The following is a 12,303-nucleotide window of genomic DNA, read 5'->3' as shown; positions in this document are numbered from 1 at the left end:
TTATGATCGTTAATTTTTTTAGGACAGTTTGATTTAAAAACTTATGTATATATATACTTTTTTTTTTTATTCAGGAAGGATGCATGAAATTGATCAAAAGTGCATTTACCGTAAAGCCGTATTTTGAACTTTTTATTCATCAAAGAATCCTGAAAAAATGCATCACAGTTTCCACAAACATATGAAGCACTGTTTTCAACATTGATAATAATCTGAAATGTTTCTTGAGCAACAAATCAGCATATGAAATCAGAATGATTTGTGAAGGATCATGTGACACTGAGTAAAGATGCTTAAAATTCAGCTTTTGAATGTACATTTTAAAATACATTCACATCGAAAACAGTTATTTTAAATTGAAATAATATTTTACAATATTACTGTTTTCATCGTATATATATCGAATAAATGCAGCCTTGGTGAGACCTTCAAAAGCGAAATATATATTTTTAAGTAATTTATTAATAATTTAGAATAATAATCTCTTATATACACACACAAACAAACAAACCTTTTCCATGAATTAATTCATTCAATGACTATAGCCTCCTTTTCAAATTAGCTGAAAGCTATATTTGATTATTACATTCTTATGAATATGAATGCATATATACTGCTAGCTCTTTAATGATATGCAGGTTGTTTTGTCAATAGAAATAAGGGTTATTGTGGCATATGCTTTTTTTCATATTTGTCTTGTTTGCCACAGGCTTGTAAACTGTACCTCACATCTGTTTGGGATGGCTGTCATGCTGTAACGATGGTAACGCAGTGTTTATTGATGCATGTGGGTAATGAGGTTCAGACTTGGTTTCCAGAGAACTGACATGTGCTCCTCTGGCCCTTTCTCTACATATCTTAAATCACTCTGTGATAAGTGTTAGAAAGCATGTCCACATTTCATAAAGTGCAAAATATACATCTAGGAAAAAAGTAACAATGTTTGTCTGTGCGTTATGATGGTGAACGGATCTGTTTGATCGATGTGTGCTGCTGATGCTTGCGTTGTCTATCGGTTACAGGCATATGGATCCTACTGAATGACACTGAGGGTCTGACACACACACACACACACACAGCTGGACACGGTTTCTTAGTGCTCTGGGATGGATAGACATTCCCATATCCCATGGCAGGAGGAGTACTGCTACCTGGATCTGAAGTCCAATACTCAAAAACAAGAGACTAGCAAAAAGATGGAAGGTACAGGTACAAAGCCCAAACACATCACATTTAATTTATATTTTAATTTATATTTTTTATATAGTGACGCAGTATAGATTTATTATTATTAATTAGTAATAATTCATTATTATTGTAATAATACACACATTTTTGTTTATTATGATGTATATGTATTTATTATTATTTTCTCAGTAATCAGCCATATCAGTCACTAATATTAAATATTAAAGTATATATGCAACAAATACTTGTGACAGTGCATAAAAATTACAAATAAACTCAAATGTTTAATGTTTAAAATTTGTTTGTTTAAAATTTTTTATTTTTATAAATATATGTGGTGTTTAATATATTTACATGACAAAGAAATATTGATTTATAATACTAATAATTTCTTGGTTGTCAACTATTAATATTAAATGTTAAAATATGCATGCAGCCTCAGCAAATCTATGTGTGTTTGTGCATAAAAATGCCATTAAAGCATGTACTTTAGTTTTTAGTGTTTTAATTTTTTATTTATATTTGTATTTAAAATTATTGCATTTTTAAATATAAATCGTATTATATATTTATAATACTGTCCTTTTTTTCTCGGTTTTCATCTATTAATATTACTGTAAATATGAAAATGCATAAATATAAAAATATATATTCATAATTTTAAATAATTATGATTAATAAAAATATTTATCAATACGGGCCAGAAATTCAGTATCTGTGTATCCCTTATTTTAAAACCGTATGCATTTCTTACACTGAATGATATGTTTGTGTATGTGTTTGTTCCTCAGATCCCGGGTGGTTATGCAGACACCAGACATTATTGCAACGGTTCTTATCCTCCTCCATTTTGGTAAATGTGGTCCGTCACATGAGAATGGCAGACTTGCTTAGTGCACAGGAGGCGGGGCTTATCCAGGAAACGGGGTCTTTGAAGGATAAAGTGCAATTATTGGTTGAGTGTCTGTCTGTCACTGATCCACATGGCGCCTCCCTTCAGGCTTATCTTCAAAGTTCACACCTGACTGAGTTCAATCTTATCACTGTACATGGTAAGTGTGTGTGATTAATTTATTATTATTTTCTGCTTTTTTTTTTTTTTCCAGAGTTGATTACTTCTCTCTTTCCCTCCCCAGACTCTGTGGTTCGACCTTATAAAGATGCTCTCCTTCAGCGACTAAAAGAACATGAAAATTCATCATTGCAAGTTGCTGATAACTCCAATTCCACTTTACTCCTCATAGAGTGCGTATCTGACCTTCAGCAGCGAGAACACGACCTTGTACAGGTGTCAGTCAACAGAGGGGCGGGGCCTCTTCATGGTCGAGCGCTGGGATTGGACCAGCTGATCACTCCTTTGACGAGAGTTAGCACCGCCCCTCGCGTGACACTGACAATTGGTGTGGCCGGCAGTGGGAAGAGCCAAATTGTCAGTCGTTTTATCCAGCAATGGAGCGCCAGTCAGATCTATCCAGAGCTGAGTCTCGCAATCCCCATTGCATGCTGGGAATTGAGCAATTTCGATCGGCTATCGGTCGAGCGCTTACTGCGATTGTATGTTCCGTATGATAATGTGGACGTAATTATATTTAACGAATCCTGCAAAGTGTTGCTCATTTTGGACGGATTGGAAGAATTTCGCCAGTCGCTGGATTTCGCAGATGCCCCGCCCACTAGTGACCCTCGTCGCGAAATTCCTGTGTCGGACCTTATTGCAAACATTGTCCGAGGTAACCTATTGCCAGGGGCGACGCTCTGGCTTTTGTCAAAGCCTGGCACTGGGGCGAAAGTTCCGGCGGGATTGGTCGATCGCGTGACGGAAGCCCCGCCTCTTTCCAGAACACAAATACAGAATTATATTAATCACTGTGTTACCAACAAACTAGATGTGTATTCGTTATCGCAAGAGAGCTCACCGTGTCAAACGAACACACCCGAGGACATCTCATCCAAAGTTTGGACTTACTTGAATTTCCAGAAACCATTGCTTATTTTGTCTTCTGTGCCGGCGGTTTGCCACATTATCATAACTACGCTGTCGCGCCTTCTAAAGTTAGAGTCAGAAGCCACACCCCTTCCTAGAATATTAACAGAAGTCTACGCCCACTACTGTTGGCCACACCTCTCAGGATCAGAAGCACCCAGTGGCGGCATCAGAAAGCCACTTGGCACTCTGGGTCGTCTTGCTTTTTATAGCCTCTTGCGTCGACGGTATACATTCAGCGAGGCTGAATTACGAACTTACGGCGTCGATGTACCACCTCAAGGCGGGACTCTCGCCTGTCGCATCCTCCAACGCAGGCAAAGCTGGTTGTCCGATAGCATTGCGTGGCAGTTCACGCACACATCCGTGCAGGAGTTCATGGGGGCGCTCTTTTACTACGTTTCGTTGAGGCGCGGGATGTTCGATCTGTTCTCTGAAAGTGCCGTTTCCTGGCCTCGCATTGGATTCCACAGTCACTACCGTGCTGCGCTGCAGAAAACCAACCAATCGGACACCGCGCCTCAAGGCAACCTCGACCTCTTCATGCGCTTCCTGTCAGGGCTGATGTCTCCGGCAGCTGGCACTTTGCTAGGAAGTTCATTGGGCGTTGGGCACGAAGAGCAGGTGACACAGCGCACAACAGCGACAACTTTGCTTCAGAACACGGTGACCGGGACAGCAGGCGACGCCGTTAGCATGCGCAGCGTCACGATGGTAACGTGTCTAGCGGAGCTGCAGCAAGGGGAGTGGCTACGATCCGTAGAGGACGATCTCATTAACTGCAGCCTGCGGGGGAAGCTAAAGGGCGGAGTTTGTGCTGTTCTCGCATACTTGTTGCAAGTATCAGACGCATGTACTGAAGAGACGCAACTGTCCAACTGCCTAGACTCCTCCTCCTTGAAGAGGCTCCTCCCACAGCTGCTCTACTGCAGTAAGCTGAGGTAAAACATGCATGTTTATACAGATTTGTTAAAATAAAGTTATTTTTCATTGTTAATCTCTTGTGTATCCTTACATATGTATGTGTGTAATGCAGAATGGAAAACAATGAATTTAAGGAAGGCACCATGGAACTGTTGGGAAGTCTGCTGAGTGCCAAAGAGTGCCATATTCAGATGCTCAGGTAGAGACACACATTAATGTTTGTTGAGCTGAAAATCAGCATATTAGAATGATTTCTGAAGGATCATGGGACACTGAAGACTGGGGGAATGATGCTGAAAATACTGCTTTGATCACAAGAATAAATTACAATTTAAAATATATAACAGTTATTTTAAATTGTAATAATATTTCAAAATGTTTTAGTTTTTACTGTAGTTTTGGTGAAGTAAAAGCAGCCTCGGTGAGCAGAAGAGACTTGCAGACACTACACTTTTGCACTTTTGCACTTTTGGAGCCTTTAACTTGTTTAACTCTCTTTCTTTCTCTTTTGTAGTCTGGCTGATAACTCCATAAGCAGTAAAGGCATTAAACCGCTCAGTCGGGCTCTACTCGTCAACCGAACTCTCACAACCCTGGAGTCAGTGACTTTTTTTTATTAATTTAATAACTTTTTTGTATTTTCACTTGCAGTTACAAGGTCATTGAATAATATAATGCAAACTAATCTGATATATGTTTCTGTGCCTTTGATCCTTATAATCTGAATTGCCGAGAGAAATTAAGGATGTTAAATAAAATTGATCTTTTTCGTCTTAGTCTTCGTGGCAACAACATTGGCGCCAAGGGAGCAAAGACGTTGTGTGAGGCCCTTAAAATGAACCAGGTCCTTGTGTCAGTCAAGTAGGTTGATAAACCATTTAAGAATTGTTACACTTAACAAATTTTTTATACTATAATATTTAAAATGCATAACATTTTATTTCTAAAATTAAATATATATATTTTTTTCCAATTAATACTTTTACATAGAATTTAAATTGTCCAATTATCTAATGTAAAACTATTTATAATAATAAAGTGAATGCATCATAATAAATATAACATAATAAAATTGTTACATCTGAAATTTTAAATATTGTATATTTAATTTATAAAATTTATGTATTTATTTTATTTACTTATAAAATGAAATGTTTTTTTATATATTTCAAATTGAATACATTAAAGCAATACATGCTTGTGCACATATAAATGAGCATATGTGTGTTTATTCATGTAGTCTGCAGAATAACCACATAGAAGATGAAGGAGCACGTGCACTGGCAGAGGTGCTTCAATCAAACCGAAAACTCACCACACTGAAGTGAGTCTGTGTGTGTGTGTGTGTGTGTGTGTGTGTGTGTGTGTGTGTGTGTTTCAACAAAGCATCATAAACGCTAATCTCCATGCATTGCAGCATTCAGAAAAATGGCATCGGGCCAGAAGGAGTGAAAAAAATCGGAGAAGCCCTTAAAAAGAATCAAACTCTACAAGATCTCAAGTAAGAATCTGAAGCGTCAGCACCAAATCGAATCTCATTCAACACTACTGAAAATAATTGTGTCCGTATGAATGTTAATGCAGTGTCTCCAGCAATCATTTGGGTGATTTGGGAACAGTAGCTCTGGCTCAGGCTCTTATGGTCAACGACATACTCCGCAGGCTCAGGTAAAACATACTGAATCAGTGATTTAATTACAAATATGCAGTCGATGAAGGTGAACGAACGTCTGATCGGACTCCCTCTCTTGTTCAGTCTTCAGAGTAACTCAGTGAGTGACAGAGGCATTAAAGCTCTCTCACACGCTCTTCAGTCAAACCACGGTCTCAGCTGTCTGAAGTATGTCAATGCCAAACACCACAGTATTAAACTATTCAAACATATGTTCTGGCTAAAAAATATTACTGACTTTGTATGTCTATTTGATGGCAGTCTAAGGGAGAATTCGATAGGAGTCACTGGAGCCAAAGACATCGCCAAAGCCTTAAAAGTCAACACTTGTCTTAGAGAACTCGAGTAAGTACACACAACATACATGCTTACTTAGTCAAAATCAGCACATACCGTTGTCATTTACTGTTTTTGGTATAAAGCTACTTTAAAACTTAAAATAATGTACATGTTTTTTTTCACATAATATAATATATACTATAAATACTATAAATATTTTACTATTATAAATATTGTAAATTATTATAAATATTTATTAGTTAAAATAAAATATGTTTCCATCTTTAGTAAATATAATTAGCTTAATTATATATATTTTCTTAATATATATATATATATATATATATATATATATATATATATAAAATAAAGCTATTTATATTTATATATATATATATATATATATATATATATATATATATATATATATATATATATATATATATATATATATATATATATATTATTTGTATATATAATAAAGCTAAAAAACTAATTATTAAACAGACTACAAATTTGAAATTTTATGCAAGAAATAATACTTTATTTTTTTTATTTCCTATAAAAAAGAAAAAAAATTATAACAATTATATATATATATATATATATATATATATATATATATATATATTTTTTTTTTTTTTTTTTTTTTATTAAATAATACTAATTTTATAATAATTTTTTGAATACATTTATTATTATTATTAACTCACAAATGTATATTCATTATATAATCATTTTTAGTTTTGAAGCGATATAATCAGATTTATTATATTTTTGAGAGTTTAGTAAAATAGAAGTTTATGTGCTGTTCAACGATCAAATTAAAATATGATATATACAAAACTAAAGCATTTTCTTTCACAAAGTCATGTAAAAATGTATGTAGCATATCTTCACAACCTGAATGTATTACAAATCATTTATCTGTGTGTGTGTGTGTGTGTGTGTGTGTGTGTTTAAGTCTGACCGCTAATCTTCTTCATGATGATGGAGTGACGGCCATCGCTGAAGCCATGAGGGTCAACCGAGCCATCACCTCCTTACAGTGAGAGAACACACACATTCTCACACACACACTCATGGAACCATCAGAAACATCAAACACACAAACACTTTTAAATGAACCTACAAATACATTTAAGATAAAAGGAGATGTACTATTGAGATGACTCTTGGTCAGGTAATGACATCACTGAGGTCATCCAAGGTCATGCAGGATTTGACTTTAGAAATCTGCTTGACATTTAAATGACTTATGTAGTCATAAATGCGCCTCTGTGTTTGTTTCAGTCTCCAGTGGAACTTCATAAAGACCGGAGCCGCTAAAGCTTTAGCACAGTCTCTCATGAGCAACACCTGCGTTCAGCTGCTGGAGTAAGAACATCTCCATCTCCATCCTCATGCATCAAACTCTCCTCAGATCACTGCCATGTTGTTGATTTCTCAGACACCATATTGAAAAAAACTAAAGCTGTTCTGTAAAGCTGCTTTGAAGCACTTCTGGTTCTGGATCGTTCCTTCCACTCTTAAAAATAAAGGTTCCAAAAGGGGTTTTAACAATGTAACAGCGAACAGTTCTTAAAAGAACCATTTAAAAGTTTCAAAGAACTTTTTTTTTATTTATTTATTTTTTTTTATTTTTTTTATTTTTTTATTTTAAGTCTAAATAACTTTTTTTTTACACAATAAAAAACCTTTTGTGGACTGGAAAGGTTCCATGGATGTTAAATGTTCTTTCTGGAACCATAGATGCCAGTAAAGAACCTTTTCTTTTAAGAGTGTGTTTTATTGGAATCTATTGTTACATGAAGAATTTTTTTACATCCATGGAACCTTTCCATTCCACAAAAGGTTCTTTAAAGTAAAAAAAAAAATGTCTTTACATTTTTAAAATACTCTTCACACTAAGATCTTTTTTTCTTTTAGGAATTGCTCACTGAAATATTCTTTGGGGAACCTAAAATGGTTATTATTGCCGTGAAAACATTCAAACCTTTATTTTTAGGAATGTACAGGTTCTTCAGATCTGCCTTTTGGTTTATGTGTCCTTCAAAGCTCTAAAACATAGAAGGTTCACTAAAGAACTAGAGAATGAAAAGCTCTTGGTGTAACATTTTGGCTCTCTACTTCACCCGAATGACAGGTTCTTATCGGAATGAACATTTAGTTTGAAAAAGTGCATGTCTCAGGTTGATTGTAGGATAGTGATATGTGTAGTGTCTCTCTGTCAGTCTGCAGGAGAACGCTCTCGGTGACAGCGGCGTCATTGCTCTGGCCTGTGCTCTGAGGTCAAACTCTTCTCTCAGCGTGCTCTAGTGAGTCTCACTCAGTTTTCTTCATTATCTCATGACTGTGTCTGTGTCTGACCTTGCACATGTGTGTTGTGAAGTCTTCAGGGTGTATCAGCTGGGAAATCAGGGGCCGTTGCACTAGCGGATGCTCTGGTGGTCAACGAAAGCCTTCATACACTCGAGTAAGTCTCTTCTGCTCACCCAGGCTGTATTTATACGGTCAAAAATACAGTAAAATCTTGAAATATTTTTACAATGTTAAATACCTGTTTTCTTTTGTAATATGTTTTAAAATGTAATTTATTCCTGTGATGCACAGCTGAATTTTCAGAAGGCTTCAGTGTCACATGATCTTCAGAAATCATTCTTATGATTCAAGAAACATTTCGGATTATAATTAATGTTGAAAACAGTTGAGCTGCTTCATATTGTTATGCAAACCATAATACATCTACAGTATTTTCCATGAATCTTTGATTAATAAAATGTTAAAAAGAACAGCATTTATTTGAAATCGAAATCTTCTGTAAGTCACTTTTAGTCAATTTAATGCATCTTCTCTAAATAATTTGTTTTTTTTTTTTAAAACGAATTTCTTACTGACCCCAAACCTTTAAACAGAAACATAATTTCTGCATACAACTAGAACAAAAGAGATAAGAAAAAACTTGACACAGTGTATGATAAACTCTCTTTAAAAACTCAATATTGATCATTTTTGTTTAGTCTGCGTGGAAACTCCATTGGGATGGAAGGAGCGAAGGCGTTTTCCAGCGCTCTGAAGAACAACAGGAGCTTGAGAAGTCTGAAGTATGTCTACAGACCACATTATTTTCACTAAACCTTCCTGTAACCTATCAAAGCATATTTGAGAGATGTTATTGAAGCAGTTTTCACCGCAAAATGAGCTGGGATCCAGAATAGTAATCAGTTTTGAACATTTGCAAAATGTACAATGTAAAAAAAAAAGAAAGAAGGAATTTTCTATGTGAATATATTAAATTGTAAACTGTAATTTATTTCTGTGATGCTCCGCTGTATTTTCAGCACCATTCCTCCAGTCTTCAGTGTCACATGATCTTCAGAAATCATGATAATATGCTGATCTGCTTCTCAAGAAACATTTCTGATTAATATCAATGTTGAAAACAGCCGTGCTGTTAATATGTTTCTGGAACTAAGAGCATTTCTGTATTCAAAACAGATCATGAATGTTGAAACAGTGTGTTTGTGTAGTTTACAGGAGAATGCTCTGGGGATGGACGGAGCGATCTTCATCGCTACTGCGCTGAGAGGAAACCATCAGCTCACCTACATCAAGTCAGTGTGTGTGTGTGTGTGTGTGTGTGTGTGGGTCTATGTGTGAACCGCCGTCTGTCTGTGAGAGGTTCAATCACAGTGTGTCACGGTTGCTTGGCACATGTGGTGAATTTTTTTGCACTGGCTGTGGGTGTGATTCTGAACATTGATTATATTAAATTTGCAGTCACTGTCACTTTTCACCTCGGCGTGATTAGTCCAGTGCGATGTGTGTCAAAGTGTGCTATGATTTCCTATTTCTGCTTCAGTCTGCAGGGTAACGGCATCGGGGAGTCGGGGGCAAAGGTCGTCTCCGACGCCATCAAAGCTGGTGCACCAGATTGTGTGGTGGATATCTAGCACACGCACAAACTCTCCACAACACGTCTATTTAGAGCCTTATCCATGTAAATATTCATAAAGTTGTGTAATAATAAACTATTTTATAAAACAGAACTGACAAAGATGTCGTCTTTATAAAACACATCATACAACAATTTTGCTGAAATTTCATTCAGATGAATTCAAATAACTGTAAAGGCAATTAAACCGGCTTCTACACTTGAATACATGTGAGAAAGTATTTAGTATTTACATGTGAACTGAAGTCTATTAACCTTTCTTGAAAGCAAATGCATGAATATTTAAAGGAATAGTTCACCCAAAATTGAAACGTAGATGAAAATGTACTCATCCTCTGGCTATCAAAGATGTAGATGAGTTTGTTTCTTCATCCGATCAGATTTGGAGAAATGTAGGATTGCATCACTTGCTCATCAATGGATGCTCTGCAGTGGATGGGTGCCGTCAGAATGTGAGTCCAAACAGCTGATTAAAAACATCACAATAATCCACACCTCTCCAGTCCTCGAGAAGAACGAGTGCAGAGCAAGAGAAAAAGAGATGGAGTGAAAGAAATGAGAGCTGGTAGCATATATACTGAGAAAAGAAAACGAAAGCACAGTCACTGTAGATAAAGTTAGACACGGTCCTGGAGGAAAAACATGAAGAAAGGAAGCCTAGGAATCCAATACTGGCTTAATAATATGAGAACTCTGAAGAATATCTCTGAAGAAATTAAGAAAATATGTTGATGTGTTAGCGTGTTGATCTAATTCTAAAACGAATTTCACTGTAATTGAAATGAAGCTGAAATACAAAAACAAAAATTAAAAATCTTGCCTTGCTGAATGCACTAAAGTCATCCTTCTCCAGAGCTAACCTGAAACAGAACGCAACTTTAGGTTCTTGTAGCCCTCCAGAGACTCTCATAAAGAACATTTCTGCAGCATTTAGGGCTGAATTTCCTAAGGATATTTCTCAGAAGAGGCGGTTCTTTCAGTTTAACGGGGCCTCAAGGTGAGTTATGTATACAACAAAACAAAAGCATTAAAATCAGTGAAAACATACACATCAAGATAATAAACGGACATTGTATTTATTATGTAATTCATTTCCTCAACTACTGTGATTTTTGTATTTAAGGAGCAGCATTTTCATGTTCTTGGGCAACCTTGATATATTGTTCCTGTGGCTCAGTGGTAGAGCATTGTGCAAAAGGTAGTGGGTTCGATTCCCAGGGAACACATGTTAGATGGAAAAAGAAAAAAATAATGGCCTGAATGCAGTATAAGTAAGGATAAAATAAATGCATAATTCTGGTTATTTAAAATGTATTTATTTAAGAGGGGATTTAAAAAAAATGTGATTTCTAGACCTGGAAATGTCATGGAAATTAAGAAAATCCTATAAAGTCAAGGGCATTATTATAAAGTGCCCAGTTATTCAGTAGTAGTAACAATGATGTCTACATTTATCAAATGGAATGTACGAATGTAACTTTTTTTTATTCCAGATATTTCTAGAATATTGATAAAATATTCAAACAACATCTAGAATGTAACTTTTTTTTTTCTTTTTTTTTTTTAACTTTTTTTTTTTTTACGAGACATAATAAAACAACAGCAAAAATTATCTTTGCATTACTATTGTGGACTTTTGTGAAAATGTACACGATTTCACATATTTTATGTCTATTTATGTTTATGAAATGTAATTTTTTTCCTACTCACTGTTTTAATATTTAATCTTCTTTTTAATTTAGTTTAAATTTATTTTTTGCTATTTATTATTTAGTTATTTTGACATTTTTCTAATCTCAGTGCATTTAACTATATAACAGCACACATGCAGAGTGGGGTGTATCTAAAATCAACATACAGCAGTGATTGGTTCTGCCTTGAGCTCTCCATCAGCTCTACATGAACATCTTCAAACACATTCCTTTCTCATAAAATTACAATGAAGTGTGCTCCCTCAGGATTTTTGGAGCAGATCACTGATTTTCGATCACAGGAAGGATGCAGATATTTTTGAAGCCTAGTTTTTATAATGTAGAATTATTTATAGTGATGCTCCAATCAAGATTTTTACAGACATTAATTCAGGGCCTGAATTAAATTTAAAAAAATGGGAGGAATTCCCCTCTTAGGTGACACTTGTGGAGAGGGGGGGGGGGGGGTTTAATTGAATCTAGCATTTTTCAAAAACACAATTATCGCACTTAAATATTTGATCATGCCGTGCATTTTTGTTTTTACAATGGGGCAATAGTTGCACAATAGCTTACTTTCAGCACAAGCCTGATTTGGCCTTATGTGTGT

The 12,303-nt window shown here is 35.5% G+C and overlaps 1 protein-coding gene across 2 annotated transcripts; it reads left to right on the top strand.

Moving 5' to 3' along the window:
- The first annotated feature begins 1,066 nt into the window (after positions 1-1,066).
- LOC113092821 (NLR family CARD domain-containing protein 3-like) lies at positions 1,067-10,094 on the top strand. 2 transcript variants are annotated; one of them, XM_026258580.1, is made up of 18 exons: positions 1,067-1,203; positions 1,980-2,240; positions 2,325-4,113; positions 4,209-4,295; positions 4,611-4,694; positions 4,874-4,957; positions 5,337-5,420; positions 5,514-5,597; positions 5,681-5,764; positions 5,853-5,936; positions 6,030-6,113; positions 7,012-7,095; positions 7,341-7,424; positions 8,282-8,365; positions 8,440-8,523; positions 9,068-9,151; positions 9,578-9,661; positions 9,910-10,094. In XM_026258580.1, the coding sequence occupies exons 1-18, from the start codon at positions 1,107-1,109 to the stop codon at positions 9,998-10,000; spliced, it is 3,417 nt and encodes a 1,138-aa protein (XP_026114365.1). In that variant the 5' UTR covers positions 1,067-1,106; the 3' UTR covers positions 10,001-10,094. The 2 variants fall into 2 exon arrangements, with proteins under 2 accessions (XP_026114365.1, XP_026114364.1); XM_026258579.1 differs by having other exon boundaries at positions 1,072-1,209.
- The last annotated feature ends 2,209 nt before the right edge of the window (positions 10,095-12,303 follow it).

The sequence above is a fragment of the Carassius auratus genome, unplaced genomic scaffold, assembly GCF_003368295.1.
Source record: "Carassius auratus strain Wakin unplaced genomic scaffold, ASM336829v1 scaf_tig00214714_1_2670353, whole genome shotgun sequence".
Lineage (NCBI taxonomy): Eukaryota > Metazoa > Chordata > Actinopteri > Cypriniformes > Cyprinidae > Carassius > Carassius auratus.
This window is presented reverse-complemented; position numbering and strand designations above follow the sequence as displayed.

Bases quoted from the DNA above. Each gene is read 5' to 3' on its own strand.
- LOC113092821 (XM_026258579.1), top strand. From the start codon at position 1,107: ATGGATAGACATTCCCATATCCCATGGCAGGAGGAGTACTGCTACCTG. The intron at 4,695-4,873 runs GTCAGTGACTTT...TTTTCGTCTTAG, and splicing joins CGAACTCTCACAACCCTGGA to TCTTCGTGGCAACAACATTG. The intron at 5,598-5,680 runs GTAAGAATCTGA...ATGTTAATGCAG, and splicing joins CAAACTCTACAAGATCTCAA to TGTCTCCAGCAATCATTTGG.